The sequence below is a fragment of the Etheostoma cragini genome, chromosome 20 (assembly GCF_013103735.1).
Source record: "Etheostoma cragini isolate CJK2018 chromosome 20, CSU_Ecrag_1.0, whole genome shotgun sequence".
Classification (NCBI taxonomy): Eukaryota; Metazoa; Chordata; class Actinopteri; order Perciformes; family Percidae; genus Etheostoma; species Etheostoma cragini.
In genome coordinates this window covers 21,299,687-21,321,326 of record NC_048426.1, presented here as the reverse complement: position 1 = coordinate 21,321,326, position 21,640 = coordinate 21,299,687, and the positions used below count along the sequence as shown (strand labels likewise).

General features: G+C 39.5%; 1 protein-coding gene across 3 annotated transcripts in view; it reads right to left on the bottom strand.

Annotated features, from left to right (window-relative positions):
* The window catches only part of babam2 (BRISC and BRCA1 A complex member 2), an 80,465-nt gene that overhangs the window by 29,744 nt on the left and 29,081 nt on the right, over positions 1-21,640 (bottom strand). For all 3 annotated transcript variants that reach the window (XR_004654728.1, XM_034857444.1, XM_034857445.1), the window contains exon 7: positions 1,479-1,588. Coding sequence is in view for 2 of the 3 variants with exons in the window: in XM_034857444.1 (XP_034713335.1) it covers positions 1,479-1,588 (110 nt within the window). In the remaining variant the exon portion in view is untranslated. The remainder of the gene's footprint in view (positions 1-1,478; positions 1,589-21,640) is intronic.

Below are 21,640 nucleotides of genomic sequence, written 5' to 3'. Positions count from 1 at the left end.
ACACACACACACACACACACACACACACACACACACACACACACACACACACACACACACACACACACAGTCTCTGTACTGTTAACGCCCCAGATGTCTGCAGACATCCCGTCAACCCTAGCTCAGAAGCTGTGTGTCATCCTTCTCATTTTTTTGTTCCCTTGTTGTTTTTAAGGAACCCACTGATGAGTCCAGACAATGGGATGCTGGATTATTCACAATGACATAATATGTCGCTACATTCACAGCACACTCACACTTATCAGTCAACTACCTCGTGCATCATCGAAATCAGAAGCAGAGCGAGTGGGACCACATCTCCTTTTGCTGACCTTCTATGGCCCTCCCTAGGATTCAAAAGGGATTTTGTTTTTTATTGGTGAGTTACTTCAACAAACTTGGGAGTCTTCGCCATTGTCCCCTTATACTGTAGGAAGCCGTCTGATCTAAGGACAAGTAATCCTGGCTGGTAAATACAATGTTTATAGTTATTACGCAGTGGCAAGACTGTAGTCTGTGACTTTCATGCAGTACTTGACGGAAATGCAACGGTATAGAACAAAACTGATTGTACCGTCATCACAAAACAAAGGTCATTCACATGGAAATAGTAAAACAACTATATGAGTCTATAACATAAAACTAATTTATCATTTATAGAATATATGTTGATAATCTCTGTTTACATGAGGGTAAATCCAATTGATTCACAGTCAATCTTTAAAGCGTAACTCTTGCCAAAATGAATATTTAGGACGGAAGGGCCACTTTTAAGATTTACAGAATTCTCATTTTTTGGTCAAATGGCCTTTTGAATGGGAGAGCTAGGGCCACTTTTATGCTAGCCTCAAAATAGCTATTTTTAAAACACTAAGAAGGCTCGACACATGAATTCTAGCATTGAGAACATTGTTTTTGTACACAGAGTTTACCAAAAAGAAAGGTTTTGAAAAACTCACTGTAGCTGTCGCCGAAGGAGAATAAAGATGGAAAGCTCCCTAAGCTTAGTTCCATATTAATGCACAAATAATTTGTTGTTTTGTTGTTAGTGAAACACAATATAAAAAGGAGCCTTATATAAGAATGACATTTCCTCCTATGGAGTCCATTCATTCACATTTAAAGAGCACCTATTTTTGACAGGGAGAATGTATCAAATCAAATAGCTACTTTGAGGCTAGCTCTCCCATTCAAAAGGCCATTTGACCAAAAAACAATAACACGGCAAATCTAAAAAGTAGATCTGTCCTCTGTCCTAATTATGCTTTTAAACAAAAGTTTGACTCGCGTATATTCACAAAAAGACCCTAGGTTAACTTTAAGGATCTTTGGGCCCCAACTTTGTTTAAATGTGTCATCATGCTGTTGTGGTGTCACAGATTGCATACACAGATCACTATCTCCATCAAAATAATACATTTTACTGAATAATCATAAAGGCACAACAGAAAACACATGTATTGATGTGATGTGCTTACTGTTCAATGCTGGGGGACAAGAAGAGTTTTGGGAAGACTTGGGTTGCCTCAGCATCCTCAAAGCTCACTGAGAGAAGGGCCACGTCCTCTCCAGGGTCCAACGCTGTGTCCTGAAAAAGACAAAGCCAGGTCAGTAATCTTATTCAGTTAAGCCACTATCCATAGGCAAAGCCCCATTGGAATGAAGCTTTGACTCATTCACATAAACATAGCTGTGGTATCCTTTACGCCTGCACAACTTTTTAAATTTTTTATATTTATTTAATGACTTTGATTCTCATTTAATTTTATGAGCCGAGTGCATCACAAACACTACTACTTTCTACCGTGGGTAGACTGTATAAAATAAGTTGTAAAGCGTTCCAAAGCGCTGCAATGCTCACCCTTCTCTGCATTGAAGCCTCTATGTTTACAGGCGTGTGGTGATGTGCTATACGTGCCAAAAAAAATAATCTATTTTTGGTACAGCCAATTTGTTTTGTTTTTCATGGTTCATGTGTGCAATAAATATTACACCTTGAGAGAAAAAAATCATGGCAAAAATAGTAATCAAATCTAAGCTAAAAATGGTGATTCATATTTTTCCGCGAATTGTGCAGGCCTAGTATACATTAAAAAAACTGTTTGAACGATGTCAACATGTGTGGGGAGAATAATCAATCATTAAATTACATAAACAAAGCTGATTTCTTCCTGTGGAGCCTAAATAGCCTCTTGAAGATAGTTCAGCGACCACTATCCCCTTACCTCCTCGGGCCCTGCAGCTGACAGACTGCTGGTTCTAAGGACAGAGTCAGAGACGATGTGGAATGAATGGACAGAATGCTTCAGTTGTGCGCCACTCAGGTCTCGCTTTTGGCAAAGATGGACCCGTTCAAAAAAGCCATACTTAGGCGCCTGGATAGCTCAGTTGGAAGAGCGGGCACCCATACATAAGGGTTTATTCCTCAACGCCCTGAGCCCGGGTTCAACTCCAACCTGCGGCTCTTTGCTGCATGTCATTCCCCCTCTCTCGCTCCTTTCATGTATTTAGCTGTCCTGTCAATAAAGGCCTAAAAATGTCCAAAAAAAATCTAAAAAAAAAAATGCTTTAGGCGAGGAAACAAAGCTTGCCATCATAAAAAAGGGTGAGATGGAATCCTTTTATTTGAAGATTATAGTCCATACTTATGGACTGTAGCTCCCTGAAAGCATTTACTGTTGGCACTCGTTTGTATGCACACAAAAAAAAACTAAAAGAGAAGTTTTCATGCATACTTTTGCATGCATACTTCCTACATGCATGCTGCCTACATCTGATTAGTTACTTGATTATTAACTTTTGAAAGGTAAAAATACTGTTGGAGTTAGCCGGCCCATTTCAATGGGTGTGCAGGGACAACTTTGGGTGAGCACATTGTTTGACGCATACTGATTTTTCCAGGTAGCCACTTGTCCATAAAATAAACTATATACTGTATGTTGCAGTACTTTTTTGTTTTTTTGTAGCAGTTTGAGAATCAATAGGATTTCTTCAAAGGTTGTACATAACGTATAGAAATTCAAATTCTTGAAGTTAAACCCTAATGTTATGTTTGATAAGAGATCTAAAATGATTCAGATTGAATAGTGGTTTAATTTAACCCCAACCTGGGGATCATTCACGTCTGTGTACACAACAAGTGTGCGAGTCCCAAAATATTGGAGATGAAGAGGAGAAGAGGAAAGACACCAGAAGAAACATCTGTTTTCTTTCTTGCCACATTAGCTTCAACAGCTGCGGCTGAGCTGATGACTGGGAGCACCAATCAAATCATGTGTGAGATAGATGCAGAGGCCACCCGGAGCTGCTCGCTACAAACCTCGTCTGTCTCTCCAAGGTTCTAATTTCTCATTGTGTGATGTTTTTCCTAGAGCAGGGCTACTTCTCAGGCAATGTCATTAGTGCAATTCCACATCAAGTACCATTCTGGACTCTCTCTCCAGACAGAGGATTGGCAGCGTTAATCAAATGTCTTACAGATGGTTTGAACTCATCCATTTGTTATAATTGCTGCCCGCCGTGGTGAGAGGAAATCTAACCACCATACATGATGGACAGAGGCACAGTGCAACCAGTTTGCAGCAGGGCAGCCTCAAATGCGATCAGGCTTATTAACTAATTACACACACTCTGCTGATGACAAAGCCAAACTGACCATTGGTTGGAGAAAAACACGGCTGAGTGGGCGGAAAAAGATATTCCTTCACTGAACATTTTCTTTCCAAGTAGAGTGGAATTAATTTCTCTGCATGTGATCTAATGATTTTGAACCACTTAATTTAATGAAAGAAAAAATAATAATTAAAAAACAATTCAATGTAAAATCAATGTCCTGTACCATGGAATGCAAATATAAGGGTCAGGAACGGGCAGATCTTGAATCCCCAGGACTTTTATACTGTAGCACATGCAGATATCAACAGTCACAACAAAGGCTGCCTTGTCGTGGCAGATACATTAGGGGGTAAAAGAAATAGAGAGAAGAAGGGAGGCAGTGAAAGACAGCGGGGTGTGTGGCAACCAAAAGTGTTGCCTGATGGAATCAGCTCACATCCATATAGTGTGCATCCGTAAACAAGAACTGCTCTCTGTCTCACAGCAGCGCTCGCGGCTTCTGCCGCTGACGATAGAAGACAGATAGGAACAGGCATGGAGATGTGGGGCTGGGGTGGGCGTGGGGTTTGGGGAAAGATTGTTTTGCTCCAGTTTGTAGCTGTCAAGTCCCGTTCTCATCTGTAAAGGTGATTTAATGGATGCTTCCTTTGGACTGGGACAGAGTAAACAGACAGATGAGAACCAACAGGAAGATGAGAGAGAGGGCCAGAAGAAGAACATAGGGCAGCTCTGCGGACCATCCCTCGATTCGGTCGGACTAAGGGCGCCGTTGTAGGGACAGCCTTTTTTCTTGAATGATTCAGACTCATCTCGTCCCAGCAGACAGCAAAGAGCTGTCACAAGTCATACTGCATCAGTGAAACAAACAAAAAAAAATTACAGGCAGACCCTTTAACTATTGCCATACTAAATGAATGTGCTGCGCAGTGAACCTGAAGCTTTGTAGATACAAATATTAACTTTTAGTTTAAGTTAACTATACATGTACACTATATAAGTACAACTATACATGAAACTCAACATGATCATTTCACAACTTCACTTTTATGTAAAATTGGGAAGTAACACGCATGACACATGACATACATGGCTGTCAGCCAGGTTTGACCACCAGTAATTTCTACCAGTGTATGAGCATTAAATGAAATATCATTTAAACAGCCACACTCGGCTCTGTGAGGCTGTACTTACGGTAGACATAATACAGCCACGCAGCGGGGATGTTTGCCATAAGGATGTTAACAATCAAATAATGCAGTTGTAAGTTAAATACAGTATTACTAAATTAAGTAAGTAGAAAAGGTTTCTTGCATGATCAAAGATAGGATATAGGATAAAGGATAGGATATATGCTACTTGATAGTGCAAAATTAAGCTAATTTTTCTAAGAAATTTGTGGCTCTCATGACTGACTGAAAGGCGCTCACATTGGCCAGCTATGTGACACATGCAACTATCTTGCTGAGGACTGGACACAGATAGCATGCCATGTCACACACACCTGACAACCTCACAGCTAAACTAATTGATGTGGTGGAGACAGGCAGAGTTCTATATTGGAAAAAGTTTTCTCCATATGTCCACAACAATGCACGCGAAATCGTGGCTGCGTGACAGGTACATACATTTCATTCAAAAGCACAAAAGTCGACCTGATGGTGCCGCAAGAGGAAAAATCACGGGATCACCAAGCTTCTTCCTCTGCAGACCACGAATGCCTGCACAATATTTCACGGCAATCCATCCAATGGCTGTTGAGATATTTCAGTCTGGACCAAAGCTGTGGACCGACCAACTGACAAATGTAGTCATTACTTTGGGGAAATGTGAGAGAGTCATTGAGATAACCGACTAAACTGTGGGTGATAAAACAGTTCAGTGCTTCAATTGACTCTAAGAGAAAAAAAAAATGTTTCTTCTTTTAAATGCATTTCTAAATATTGTAGCTTTTTTCACTGAGAGCGATACAAAGATATTTGTCTCTGATGCTCTGGCACTGCTCAAATGTCATGATGCCAATCTGGAGAAGAAAAGTTTTCATGCTTCTTAAGTTGCATGTTTGAAGTAAATTTAAGTGTAGAGGGGCAATACAACTGCTTTACTTAACAGCTGGTTTGGGTTATGGAATACACAGTGTGCTGAAGTGGTATCCTTGCAGTGAGGTTGTAATTTAGAGGCATTTAAAAAATAAAACTCTTATGTTCCTCTCCCAAAACTTTGCAGATCTATACAGGAAGTTGAGAAAAGATACCCTAATGAGAACAAACGTTGACCTTTTTACGCGTGCCTTGAAACCATTATTTAAATTGAAACAGAAGAGCTTCCCTCTGTAATAAAATATAAGCCCCCAAATGGCCCTTAATGTTTCTGTGCACACATACACACATCTTAAGCCATTTTAACCAAATACACTTGAGGGCAACTGCTGCTTGCTTATGTAAAGACTTAGTAGAAAAAGAACATTAAAAAAGCTTTTGCTCCACAGGCTATACACAGGACCTTAATGAAGAGACTTCTTCACTGGTAAGTAATGAGCACTGAAATGGCCTTGGTCAGAGGACTGCAAGACAAGGAGGGGTCCTGCAGGGTTGGTAGTTGGACATTGAAGCAATATTTACTACATGGCCGTGGGGAATGTGACTCAACTGCTCAAGGACTGAATTTAGGAAAGCGGGTGAAGAGTGTGCACAAGTGTGCACGGACATCAAGGTCAGAGGGTGCCTCCGAGTCAAACCCTTTCACGTGGGCACCGCGTCTTCCATCCTCCTTACTTATTCAGACACATCGGTACATGAACACGCACGCACACACAAACAAACAAACGCACAGACCCTTTTCCTTGTGTCCGTCCTTGTGTCTCCGGATGCCCCGGCCTCTGGCATCTCCTCTGTGTTGCATGTGACAGGTTGGAGATGTGACAGCTGTCCTTATGCCAGACCAAGTCTGGCCAAAGTCAAAACACACACAAACACACTCATCTGCAAATGCTACACAGGGGCTCTACTGCAGGGCTAGTACGGAGGAGGTAAGGGCACTTTGTCCGCCTTCTTCGCCCAACTTTAAATGTCATGCTCAATGAAATGGGGTGACTTGACTGACAGCACGGTTGTTGTGCAAAGACATGTCCAGCTCGCAGGCGAGACGCTTTGAGTGCCCCTGTACAAATGCTGGACACACACTAGGCAGCGGCTTTAATTTAGGTAGGGCATTTTGAGCAAACCTGGTTCCTTACTTGTTGGTCAAGGCTAACTCAGGGTGCTTTCACACTTTCACAATCAATTTGGTTCCATTAAAACAAACGCTTTTCTAGGTTAATACTGTTCATTTAGGCTGGTGTGAAAGTTGTCAATTAAAGAACTTTGAAAATAAGAGTCTCGGCCCACTTCCAAGTGGGCTCGGTGGTTTGTGAAATTATGATAAATAATAAGATTTCCACAAGGTTACAAAAGCTAAACTGCTAATAAATCTATCTGATTGTGAAATGTTTAGGTAGCGATCTGTTTAAGCGATGCATATACACTACCGGTCAAACAAATTTCCATTCCACTCCATTATAGAAAGAATACCAGCTGATCTGAGTGGGTGGCTCATCTTTTATGCAATATCTACATTGCCCATTACCAGAAACCATTTCTCCAAATGTTCCAAAGGCACATTGTGTTTACTAATCTGATCTGAAAAACTAACTGAGAAAACATTGGAGAACCCTTTTGCAATTATGTAAGCACATAATGTAATCTGAAAACTGCTGCCCTGGTTAAATAAAAATGCAACTGATCTCAGCTGGGATTCTGTCTATAATGGATTGCAATGGAAATGTCTAAGTGACCCTAAACCTTTGACCGGTAGCGTATTCATGTAAATAGTTTTGTAGCCATGGTAACATGTATGTGCGTCAGCACATGAATGTGTTTTTTTTTTTACCCTGAATAATCAAACTGTCAAAATTTGTAACTTTATGTTTAGAGCTCTTTCATTCGTTTGTACGAAGTCAGTGTGAACATGAAATGTACCAAAACTAAAAGGCCACATTGTATCTTTTTTCTCCTTTGTCTATCTTTGGAATTGGACTATTGATGATGAAATTTGATTTCACTTGTAAAAATCATTGCAGTAAGAATATTTTAAGTTTTGGCGATAATATTATTAACTTTTTTATGTTTTACAAGGTTGTATTGCAAACTTGCAAATCTTTTTACAATTCAACTCTGTATGTCCCAGTTATTTGTTACTATTAAGGTTCATATAAAAAGTAAATACTCATAATGGCTCCAAATAAAAAGAATAACAAACCTCTTCACAATTTACACTACATGGGCTTTTTATTTAGGAGTCTTATGTCACTCACTTTGCATGGCATTGCTACAATTCTCCCAAAAAATACATTTCAATGGCCTGTAAGATATGTTGACAATCATCACAGAGCAGCATATAATGTATCTTCTGTGTTCAATGTCAACAGCCTTGAACAGAGCAGAAAAACAAAGCACTGACTAGTTCTCCATGTTAAATATTACTGTAAGTCCTACAACAGAATATAGTCAATGAATGTCTGAGATTCTGAATTATGTGTTTGTGCCAGCCTTTTCATAAGTTTGACAGACTTACGTCATCACACCCGGAGGGCGGGAAAGCACAGGGTCAAGGTGGCAGCTGCCTAAACGTCTCATTGCATGACATGAAATGTTCTGATTGAGAAAGAGAGTTGAGGATATTGTTCCTAATGATGTGGTGGTGCTGCTGTTGTCAGTGAGGAGGGGATGAGCAGAAATGTGACGTACTTCAGGGGCCATGATGACCCTGCCCCTTCCACCTCAAAATACAGAACATGCGAGCACAAGTCACCACAACCCAATTGGCACGCATGTCCAAGAGGACCTAACGTCGGCTTCTGAAATATCTGACCTATCACATGCACCTCTTTTTCCTTAACCTCTCCATTCCAAAAAACTCTTAGCTCATGTTTAAATGATTAATTCAGGATTAACCAGGTAACTTTGTGTCACCAAACAGTTGTATCTCGTGCAAAGGCTTGATTTTGTCATGAAGACAATAAGCAAAAGATTACATAGCACACGTGCTTCACCTGGAACCATGTTGGTAGAGTAGATGTTGGTACAGGACCCAAACACACCTAAACACTGCCCTGTTGGCACAGTCACAAAAGCTTTGTGCAAGGGGTGTGTTTGCAAACACAAGAGCACACCTCATTGTGTGGAGCACATAAGTATTCTAGAATGACGGGTGTGGCAATACATGATAATCTATCCAGAATGTTCCCAAGTTAATTGGTTAGTGAATGCAGCCACACTGTCTGTAGATTTAAACACATCATAGACCAACAATTAGTTCTATAAAGTAATCTTCATAATTCAGATTTAGGCCATGGACAATAAAGTGTTGAGTGGTTCTCAAAACGCTCAATGCACAGAGAAATGCACACAGAACGTATTCAGAAAACCGTTCCTTCAAACGAGCCGTCAGGACTTCTGTACAGTTGTGATGTCACAACTGTACTATGTATAGGTAGGTAGAAAGGGCCATTACAGTGCCGTTACAGTCATTCCTTGGCTGCATTGATGGTGCAAAGATACCAAAGACCCCGGAAACACTGACCAATCGGAGCAGACAGGGTTTTGGGGGGAGGGGGTTTAAAGAGACAGGCGCTCAACTGTAAAATATGAAAAATTGAGTTTTTGGATTATTAAAGCATGTACATGTGTTTACGTGGAAACCCAAAACACAAGTGAAAAATAATGCAGAGGTGCCTCCAAATTAACAATAATGTAGTTAGTAATAATAATTGATGCAGAAACAGTGAATGCAATTCCCCAACACTAACGCCAGTTTCAGTTATAGGGCCACAATTTCTAAGTTATTGACTTTATTGAAAGATCACACTTTACCACGGCCTTTTAATAAATCACTCTAATCCAGTAAGAAAAGAAGCTGTAGCAATTGAAAACAAGTCACAAGAGCAGTGTGTTGCAATACACTTAACCAGTGGCGTCTCCACCCCAAAAACCCACACACTTAGCATCCACTGCTTGGAAATGAGATGGAACGAGGCACGTATTACTGAGTCATAACGAGGGGTGAGATATAGGTTAATACAACCAGCTAGGCCAACTGTAAAGTCAATATGAGTAAACTGAGGTGAAAGAAAATGCTTAGAATTAAATGGGACATCCATTCAACTCCCTAATGCAATAATGCCACACACTCTATACGTTTGAAAACACTAAAGGTGATCTACAATTGCCATTTCCTTAATTTGAGTGCTCTACTTCTATTTTCAAATATTCCGCTTTTTCAGGAGCCCTATTTGTGACAATAACTGACAGATGACCAACAGATGTTCCACACTGAGACACCTAACAAGCTGATCATTATTTCACTGAAACACGAGTCATATGTGTGACTGTGGCCAAGTGTCACTGATGGTGTGTCACTAATAGCATGTCACTGCGATGATCTGGTCTTTGCTGTACTGTCAGTGCAAATATCATGTGTGTGATGCTAGGGCTGCAAGCCACAAGGATGACTCAAGTATGTGTGTTTGCATGTGGATAAATGCATATATCTATGTGTTTCAAGAAATGAACAAATGGATAAAGTATGTCCATACTGAAGACACAATGCAGGGTGACCAATAAGTCAAGCACCCTCTGATTTCTAGAGCTTTTGGTAACAGCATTATGCGTAACATCTTAAATCTCAAATTTAGAAAGGGGCTCAATTGCAGAGTGAATCTGACTATGGAGATTTTGTATAAAAATCAATTAAAAACTTTAAGCTGAGGAGACTAGACTTTTTGCAGAGGGCCTAACACTGGTTCGGTTATTGTGGCATTTTCTGGGGCTGACAATTGTAATTGCATTAATCTTGCTTCACTGACAGTGTTGCAGGGTGTTTTTGTCCCACTGCACTGTTAATGAGACTAATTCGGTCATTTGAACCACTGCAGCCCCTTACCCCTACTTGGGACCAATGGGACGTTGGGCCTAAATAACCGTGAAATGAAGACATTTACTGAAATAAAAAAAGATTTTGCATGAGGATCTGTCTCAGCACAAACCACACAATATAAAGAAATACTATATTTGGCATGCATTTCAAGCACACACTCTGCCTATTGGTCCATGCTATATTAACCTACAAATTGCTGAATGGCCTTGCACCCTCACACCTAGCCAAACTGATTAACCCTTTTACCCCTGCACGACCACTCCGCTCCCAGGGTACCAACCTTTTAGAAATTCCTAGTGTCAAAAAGATATCGGCCGTTACGGGCGCAGCCATCCTGGATGCAGATGTGACGATTTTAGACGAGAGGGAGGAGGGAGGAAGGAGCCCTTACACTCTACATTATGTTACACACTTTCACTGGCAATCCCTTCATAGCCACTAGAACAACCCGCTGCTTTATCGCTGATTTTAAATCCACAAGACCATAATTAAAAAAAGAACATCATTTTGTATTGCAGAAGACTTAAATCCAGCCATTGAGACCATAAACTCATTTTGAAACTGTTTACTGAGGTAATAAATCCCTTCCGCAGTTTCAGCACATTGTCCATTAATATTTACAGTCTATGGGATGGATGAAAAATGTAATTTTTACTCCATCTATCTGAGACGAAAATTAATCTGGTTAGCTTGTTTTCAGATTCTGTTACTTTGAGACTATTAGCTATGATGCTCTCATTTAAGCTTTTGTACATTGCTTTGAAGAAATAAAAAAACAACGGAGAAGAAACATTGGGCAGAAAAAGTCAGATTCTTTGTTGTTGTGGGGCTTTTCCAAGTCAATGGGATGCCAATGGTAAGCAAAGACCAAGACGAATGAGCACAGACAAGCAACATATAAGGACACAATTTCACCCTGAAGCCACCAATGTGTTAATAAAAAGCCTACAGATGGCTTACAGAAAGGCATACAGGAAGACTAGGAATTGAGAGTTAAATGAAAGCTGAATAATATCAGGGTTAAAGTCGGAAAAATAAACAAAGGATTAGGAAGAAGAACATTTGGAGGTGTTACAGAAAAAAAACATATAGTGTACAACTTGATTTAGAGCGAGGGCGGAAAGTAGGCCAGATAGAAGTAATTCCATGGAGGCGTGGAGAAGTGTGGGGGGACGGAGGAAGAAGGGGGGTTGGGGGGGTTGTTCTCCTGAGACTGTAATGCAGGAAACCTCTGATGCTCAGCTGGGGGTACAAGCAGGTGGGTGGGAATCTTCGTTTGGAGACGCAGTGTGGGTGGGTAAGGGGGGAGGGCTGGGGGGGGTGATTGTGGCTCGCAGATTCGCCGAGGGAGACAGGAGGCGGGCGTGACCTTTGGTATCAGGGAGTCATATTGGGGTCATTGCTGCATTTGAGAGTGGATTTGAGCTCATTGTTCTCTAACCACCCCTCCTAAGGCTGTTTTCTTTTAAATCCACATACGATGCTGAGGTGCAATCCTTCATCTATTACAATTATCTATTGCCCTTTATCTTCACACTTCAAAAAGGACGTGACAGAAACATCTATGTAACATGTCTTCTAAAAGAAATGAGACATTTCTTCATTTCCTGATATAAAAGATGCATGCTTTAGTTATAGGTACTCATGGGGAAGTAAAGAACATCAGCAAGCAGGTGGGCTTTTTTCATAGGCAGGCAGAAATGGAACCGCTTTGTAAATTAAAGACTGTATTGGTTGAAAGTAAGGAGCAAAAAATACAACACCTGAATACACTGCATGTCTTTAGAATATGCACATTCAACAAAACATGCAAAACAACTAAATGACCAAAACAACAAGTTAAAAAAATATTTTTACATAACACTTTCAAACAGTGTCATCACCGTTTAGACAAGAAATACTAAGTAAATATGTTCCCTGATTGCATGTTTGCCATGACATCATGAGGCAAGAGATGACTCAGTTACAGTGAGAAATATCTTTATCATATGCAAACAATTATCAATTCACCAGCGTCAGAGGCATTCTGGGGCATTAGTCACTGCATAGGGTCCCACACCTAGTTATGATATGATGAATAGGCTGAATGTGTGTCATCAATGCGATGTGAGTGCTAAGGTGTCCCTGATCAATTTTCACTTCTGATGAAGATAACTAGCCTAGCATGGCAGCTCTGCATCAAAGCAAATTAAAATAGGAAAATGAAACACATAATGGGAGAAGGTGCGAAGATAGGAGCTGTCATAAAGCAAGGAGAAGGTAAAAGCAACAAAAGGTCAAGGAGCTTGCGTTTCCTGTTGTTGCAAACCACCTCATCATGCGACGAGGGTCTGGTGCCACTAGTCATGTGTCACAACAAGGAATGATGGAGAATGCCTGACTCCACCTCGGGGCACGACCTTTCTGACAACCCGTCTGTCAATGCAGCACCAGGGTTGTTGCCGCAAGTGACGGGTCAGTGGATGGGAGTGTACTGACGGAGGAGCAATTTCCATCTATATCCAAACAAATAACCAACGCCTCTGACCTTTTACACTCCTAACAAGAATGACAAAGTCTCTTCTCTGGAAATTTCCAATATGCAACACCGATCATTCACCTCTAGTGAAGCTGAGGACTGACATGTTTATGAATGTGCGCATGGTAATGGTGTAAGCTCCGGACTGATCAAGATTTGAAGGCCAAAAAAAAAGAAAAAAAAAAGGAGAGGTGCAACAGATAAGTTAGTAAAGGCTGAAACATGCTGTTATACATGTGCTTTCTCCTTGCATGTGAGTTTGAGGACAAACAAAACGAGTACTTACCGATAAAAAAAAAAAAAATTGCATGAGCTGCCCTGCCCTGGTAGGTGCAACAAAACAGGAGAGTGAGGGAGATGTGTATCAAGCACAGCCTGCTCATGCCCACACAGTCTTCACACTTTTTATTGATATTGCATAAATGCTATATTGCTGTATTTCAGCATTAGGTATCCTGTCCTGTTTAGTGTTCAAATTTTTTGTGTATATGTTAGAAAAATGACCTACCAACGTGGCACTTGTAAAATAGCTTCAAGTTAACTCTGGTTCAATACATCAAATGGTAAAATGTATGTTTACTATTGTATGATGTCCTTTACAATTTAAATAAATAAATAACAAAAACATAAAAATTCTTTTTTTGCCTTTAAATATTGACGTAAACACCTTCTCAGTTAAGTTTAACACTAATGGTTATGTCATAAACTAAAGGTCGAGTTCAAATATTTACATTTGGCTCTCTGGGCGGTTCAGGGTGTGGGCATCACTAACCACAAATTGATATTTACTAGAGCATGGATGAAGTACTTTTTGATTTTCATGGGCTTTCTATTTTTAGGATTTAGACAAAGGTTATTTCCAGCTGTCTACATGTACAGTCATACCTATTCTAGGAAGTTTGTTGAAGTCATAATGTGCAGTAATGCATAATTACATCACACTCTCTGTGTTTAGCTTTCATGTTTGTACATAACTCCTGTAAGATTAGCATGGTTAACTAGTACAGTGTGGTTTACTGCATGCTCCTTATTTAGACTTCTGTCTGACATTTTATATACTTATTACAATGGCTTTCAGAATACAATTAAAAGTTCTTGTTCTGGCCTATAAAGCTTTGCATGGTCTGGCACCTGTTTACATCTCGGACCTGCTCCATCGATACACTACTAATAGGTCCCTCAGGTCTTCTAACCAAAGGTTACGCACACTTAATTAAAAACTAAAGGTGATTGTTTCTTTTGAAACAGTGTCCCCATATTTGTGGAAAGCCCTTCCTACTGTCTTACGTTCTGCAGTCTCTGTTGAAGCTTTAAAAAAGCAGCTGAAGACACATTTGTTTAAATTCACTTTTCACCCGTTTGTAAACTTTAGGTTTTAGGTTTTACCTGTTGTTTCCTTGTTTCAGATTGCACTGTATTCTGTGTAAACTATGGGGTTTTAAAAATAAATTTAGGTTTAAAAATAATAATGGTTTTCAATGGTCATTTGGAAATTATTTTCTTTTTTCCTTTGTTTATTACCTGTTGGATTGTACTATATTTACACAAATGCTTCTCTTGTGAAGCACTTTGTAAAAGGTGATATATCAAATAAAGTTATTTAATACAATCAACATTTGTTGTTTATTTTTTTAACCAGGAGATTTTCCAGATAATTACAACTTCCAGAGAACTAAACTGTTCTTTATAATATTTAATAAAACCCTACATACTGAACTCCCATTTCATTTAAAAGGCCCTGACCACCAGACCGATGTTGGGCCATCATTGAGCATCTGTCGGACTAGTTTTTGCTGTGTGTCCAGCACCGCCGGCGCTAATGGGCTAGAAGCAGTAGAGCCTGTCAATAAAAGCAATCAGTCTGATTGGCTGGTCAGCTTAAGCGATTCAGAAACAAGAAGAAAAACTGAAGTGAGGAAAGTAAGCAAATGACTAAAGTCAAGAGGGCACAGACATAAGGCTCTTCTCATTTTTCCTCTTCATCTCATCTGATCGCTCCAATATACATAGTGCTATCAAAATTAGTCAAAAATGGATTTTGAATATTCCTTCTAAAAAATCAGCTTGTTACAGTGGCCAGGAAGAGCTCTTTGCCGGGAGCTTGTCATCAGCTTGGCTCAGCTTGCTGTCTTCCGGTGCCCGCTCTCGTCCTGGCGGGGAATGAGGCGCAGGGACCTTAGACCCCGCAATGGCTGAATCCCAGCCCGCTGTAACCAGCTAACTAGCGTTGACATTACTGTCCGGGAAATTGGACCCCACTTAAAAGGAGGTTTTTCCTTGCCCACCGCCTAGTGCTTGGTCTTGGTGGGAATTGTTGGGTTTCTGTAAATAATATCACAGAGTACTGTCTAGACCTGCTCTTTTATGAAAGCGCAATGAGATAACTGTTGTTGTGATTTGGCACTATATAAATAAAATTGATATGAACTTGTTAAATCACGCTGTATGAGCCCCATAAAATGCAAAGCTCATATTTCATGTATGTTTTAATACAACATAGTGTGTCTTACTCATTTTCTTAATGTAACACTTTATAACACTGGTAGTATTTGGTTATATGGATAACAACCAAATCATCCAAATGATGCCTTCATTCCTTATAGAATAAAGAATCAGAAGCAGTGCTTCCTGGCATGCACCTGCAAATCTCCTGCTCCATAAGATGCATTCATGAAGGCTGTTTAACAAAAATGTTGTAAGCAAGAAATGAAACATCAGAAAGGAGTTTGCGGAAGGAAGGGAAAAAAAACAATTTTAAAACATTTCAATTTGTCTTTTAACAACAGTCCCTCCTGCACATCATAATTTGAGACATGGATCTGCTTTTTGGTGACAAATTAAGTGGGGTCCCTGGTATCTTTGAGTACGGAGGAACACGAAAACTATGGATTTTGCTATGAGGATGGAAAGCTCAGTCCCAAACTGTAAAGAAATACAACTGAGCACTGAAATATTGTATTCCCTAACTCACCATTATAAAATACTTTTTCATGTTTGCTGTTGTAGAGAAAGCGTTACATTCGCAGCTACAATTTGAATCAAATGCTTTCACTACAACAGGTGCTTTTGAGGGGTGCCTCAGATATAAGTCACATGCACCAATGATTAAACATATTAGGAGCTTACACGCTAGTACACAGGTGTTCTTTGATTTCAGTGTTGTGCTCCGTATGACTGTGCTGTACATCTTCGTGACAGTATGAGACATTAGTTAGATGAAAGCATATTACTATTAACAGGAGCAATTTCATCCAGACTCCCTTGAACTTTGTGTGACATTTTCTCAGACGACTAAAAGCTGTGGAGTACCAGATGTTAAACCACCTGGCAGTAATCACAGTAGGGGTCTCAAATCCATTAAACTTGTGAACAAGACAAATCAAAAAGAAAGTTCTGGACCTCCTACAAGGAGGCCCAATTACTAACAATTACAGACTTCAATCAATAAACCGCAGGAACATTCTATCCCAATTTCTAATCATGACTGGTCCACTTAAGATTGTGGGGACTTCAAGGTGAATTTGTTTATGTCAACGTTTATAAGATGGAACAAATCATCGAAGACCTTGTTCATAAGGACACTTTTTGTTGGAATTCTTGAACTCACCTTGATGTCAATGGAGCATCTTTTTTAGCTCATACATTGTGCAAAACTACTGACTGGGGAATTGGTAAGATGTCTAAATTATGTACTTACCTAATGATGCAAGACTCGGTTAAAAGTTACTCTCCTTTTTTTGGACGACTATTAACAATAAGCTGCTTGATTAACCCTGTTACATTTATGTTTTCAAATGTCAATGAAAAATGTCCCTTTTACATAAAAAAACAGAGATCCACAAATGTTTTGAAAGCAATTCCAAGAAACTTTAAAGTTATAAACCTTTAGAATTCAGTCCTGGTTGAGAGTGTGGTTTGATATGAATATTTATTATAAATTACAATAACAGCTGAGCAACTCAAAATCTGGTCACTGTACGAACCTTAGCAACAAAGACATTTCATTTCCTGGCACTGCTTAAAAAAATTAGCCACGCCACGCAAGTTGACCGGTTTCATTATTACACGGCCATATCAAAAACAGGGTTTTAATTCATGACAATCTTCGAAACTTTAACCATAAAATCCCAATGTATGGATAATGTACACTGAACAAAATTATCACAAAATTAACACTTTTGTTTTTGCCCCCTCTTTATGCCATTTTTCATGAGCTGAGTTGAACTCAAAGATCTAAGATGTTTTTTATGTTAAGTCCTAACCCTAACACCAGATACTGACTAATCTTTTCCAGCCCCGCCCCCAATACAGTAAAACTGCACATTTTAGATTGGCCTTTTAATGTGGCCAGCCTAAGGCACACCTGTGCAATGATCATGCAGTCTAATCATAATTTGGATATGCCCCAACTGTGAGGTGGATGGATTATCTCGGCAAAGGAGAAGTGCTTACTAGCACAGATTTAGACAGATATAATAGAACAATATTTGAGAGGTATAAGCCTTTTAGTGTATGTAGAAAAAGTCTTAGACCTTTGAGATCAGCTCATGAAAATTGGGGGCAAAAATAAAAGTGTTGCGTTTAAAATTTTGTTCAGTATATGTACAGTATGCATGTCATTTTCTTCTTTTTTTAATACAAATTAGCCTAAATAATAGAGTACCTTGTCTTCTCACAGTGAAATCAATGCAAGAACTAATGTAATGCTTACGTTAGATAATAACCCACAACCCACTTACACACTGTATCCTTCTCTTTTGCAACCGCATCCAACCTCTTGCAACAGAGGAGTTTCAGTTTGCTGCGCCAGCAAAGTCAGAAGAGGGGTGTCCGTTTCCTGTCAGTTTGGACTTAAAGCCATCAAAGAGCAGATATTACCCATATTTGTATAATTTGATAATTTGATAATGTTATTGATTGAAAACAGTCCATTGGAAATATACATAAACTAATTACATGATAAGTAATCTCAATATTGTTATGTCATTATAACAAAAGATAAATAATTACCTTTGATATAAAAATCTATATTGTAACACTTTGTACTCTTTCACTTTTCTATTTCTATTTGAGAGCTGTTATGCATGGCATTTAAATTCATATTCAAGAGCATACCAAGCTATAATACATCCACCATTTAAAAGCCACATAATTGTTTATCTGCGTGGAAGCATTGGCTGGCCTTTTCAGATTTCAGTGGTACACTGCATTAGTGAAGCCCAAACTGGCAATTACTTGACGATGTCTTTTGGGCAACTTGTTTTCCTACTAAATGCCATGTCTCAGTGCTATACAGATACGCCATCACTCAGCAACATGACTTTCAAATAGCACTATAAAACCAAAATTAATACATCCTGATATGCTTTGGTTTACCCGGAATTTATTCAAAACATAGCTGAAGATAAGCTTTGCATGTGCAGCACTAGAAATGATAAATGTACATTTCAAATTAGCTATTAAAACATTCAGGATGCACATTTCAAAGAGAGCTTTTCCTTGTGCAGGAAGCATACTGTCTTTGGCAAAAGTGGTCTTGGTACACACCACACCACAAGTTAGTGGACAGTACATCTTCTCAAGAAAGACTGACAACCGTTACTGTATCATAAATATCAAAAAATGGATTTGCGTGTACATACACATTGTCATAATGAATTTAAAAAATGTAACCCAACCCATTTCTATACGTTCTCATTCGCATTTAACCATACAATTATGAGTTTAACGTTTGCAAAAAAATCTAAAACAAAACTCTTTTTTTGGCATCCCTAATTGCTATAGCAGAACAGTAAACATTTGTTAAACCTTAATGACACCACAGGGACTAAATTTAATAGATTAATAGAATAGACTAATTATTTGCGCCATTAGGTAACTACTACAGGTATAATGAACAAGTACACATACAGCAGGAAATCACTTATTTTTTGCATAGAACAGCACAGCTTTTTGCATAGAACAACACAGCACAGTAGAGGCTGTGCAATAAAAAAAGAGGATGAGACAGAAGAAGCAGAGCTGTGGCAACGAGCAGAACATTCTAGGCATTATGGGAGTAACCTGCAATTATTTTATAGCTCTTAAGATTCCTGAGCTCTTAGTCAGTGTTTACCGTGCAAGGGCACAGCAAGGCCACAAATTACAACCACTTGCTTTGGCACCAAATGCGCAACAGTCACGCACAGGCCCGAGCTTTCTCTCAAAGTAGTAGACATGCAGAAACTAGAAAGACAAAAAAAGGTAATGGATGGAAGGTGACCGTTAGACTTCTTTTTCTTCCCTTTTGTAATGTGTTTCCAAGTTGGTAACAGTCTTTTTAGACTGCATAATCCAGCAACAGCTAATTCTATTTAATTCACTCAACTGGGTGACAACGGCTCATTTAACCTGAGGTGAAGCAATGTGGTAAAACCCACAACCAGCATGTCAGTCCCATAAAAGATAAGACGGCAGACACAAGAGCCATTGTATTCCGTATTCTGGTCATGACACAGCAAATGCTACAATGGATAATTCGGACAGCGTGGCCAGCTGTATTAGAGACTGAGGGCCATTTTAATCATAGCCTTAATTAATCTTTATTGATTGGCACCGTTTGTTGTTTGTGTGTTTATATATGTGTGTGTGTGTGTGTGTGTGTGTGTGTGTGTGTGTGTGTGTGGGGCGATCACAGGATTGTTTTCCAGGTCTGTAAAGAGAATTGTGAAAGATTCATCATGTGACGCATTGGGCTATCTTCAGCCACGACTTCTCCAAAAGCTCAACTGCCTTGCAGTGGAGGACGTAAGCTGGACAGAAAACCACAACAACAAAAGCCTCATGAGCGGTTGAGAAAGGAGTGACAATTATGTGGCAACCGGAAAGGTAAGGTAACCACAGCTGCTGCAAAGGTTATCTTACTAGGTTTTTGGCATATCTCTTGAAAAGCTGCGGTAGCCACCATATCCTCAAGAAAAAAGAAGAAAAAGAAAAGGAATATTTCGACAAACACATAAACAATGCCATCCTGAAATACCCAAAAGGTGCTCTGTAACCAGTGGTGATTCAGTGGTGTAGGCCGCTTTGTTTAGTGTGAAAGTGTGTAACCATTTCACGCATAGTGGTCACTTCAGCGGACAGCTATTAAAACAATGTTACCGTGCATAGGCATAGGTTTTCGGTTTAATTGCACATCATCATTTCAAACACCGACTGGCCCGGTGCTGTGAGTACCACACAAATTTCACAAATCTAAGATTGCCGACAGACAGACGCATGCTGAGCAGCTCAGGAAAATCCTGAGAATCCCTTTACCTTCTATATATGGAGACCCTTTCAAGTAAAAAAGGGATAAGATATTATGGACTGTCTGCTGGGAGGAAACTGATAAATCATCGGCCCACTGAATTGGATGTAATGTGTTGCTAGCTATGTTTCAACTACAATTCATACTAATACAGTAACTTTATATTCATAAAAATACTGTACCGCCAGCATCTGTTTTGGCAGAAAATCAATCAGTTTATGTTATTAGAAGGTAACTTGTAGTTTTTGTGTCACCTCTGAAGTCTGGCTTTGACGCTTATCTGTTCTGGCATATGGGGAAAAAACTCTTTACCTTGTTAGTATTTTTTTTATATTTCTTTAAACTAATGACAGATGTCCTGTGTGGCACAAATACTTGGATGCAGTGAAGGTGCCCTTGCAAAAAAAGTTAGGGGAAGTAGTGGAAGAAGTCAGTCTTTATCCCAGCAATGTAGTAAAGTAATAGTGTTTCTATAAACCCAATAAGAGCTGGATGAAATACATCAACATCCCAGTTCAACTTCAAAAACCAGGGATTACTGCTCAAATAACGATTTCTATCAAATGCTGTAAATCAGCATTACTCAATCAGATTACTTGGCCATGACTGACCACTGTTAACATTCTTGAACTATTTTAAATCTGCACTTGGAGACACATATCGGCCAATAAAGGAAGACTAAAAGGTGAAGAGTGGGAGGGTAAAATCTATTGAATTTAATATCCCCGCCTACTTAATAAGCCCAAAACGAATCAAAAGCTGACCTAATGCTGTGGTGATGCTTCCCGTTTGATCCCCTAATAACCCATTTAACAACAAAATAGTAAGAAAACTCTTATACTACAGGGTTGTGCGGAGAAAACCTTATAGCCTGCAGATGAAATTATGTGGGAAAAACACAGAGTAAAGAGAAGAGGTTTGAGGAGAGGTTAATCATACAAATTATATTTTAAACTCAGTATTGCTGGATGCCCCGAGCAATTTAGCAATGTCAACAACATGGGAGCTGTTTCTATATCAGTAAAGTTTCTAAATCTAAAGAGCTGCAATTTTGGGGACTGTGATGCAGTTCATCCTGTCAGTCTGTGAAGCAACGTTAGCAGAGCCGTCTACCCCAGGGGTTTTTCAGACAAAAGAACCCATAACTGAAAGAGAGACGGAGCAGGGACCTCCTACAACATACACTCACCGGCCACTTTATTAGGTACACCTGTCCAACTGCTCGTTAACACTTAATTTCTAAGCAGCCA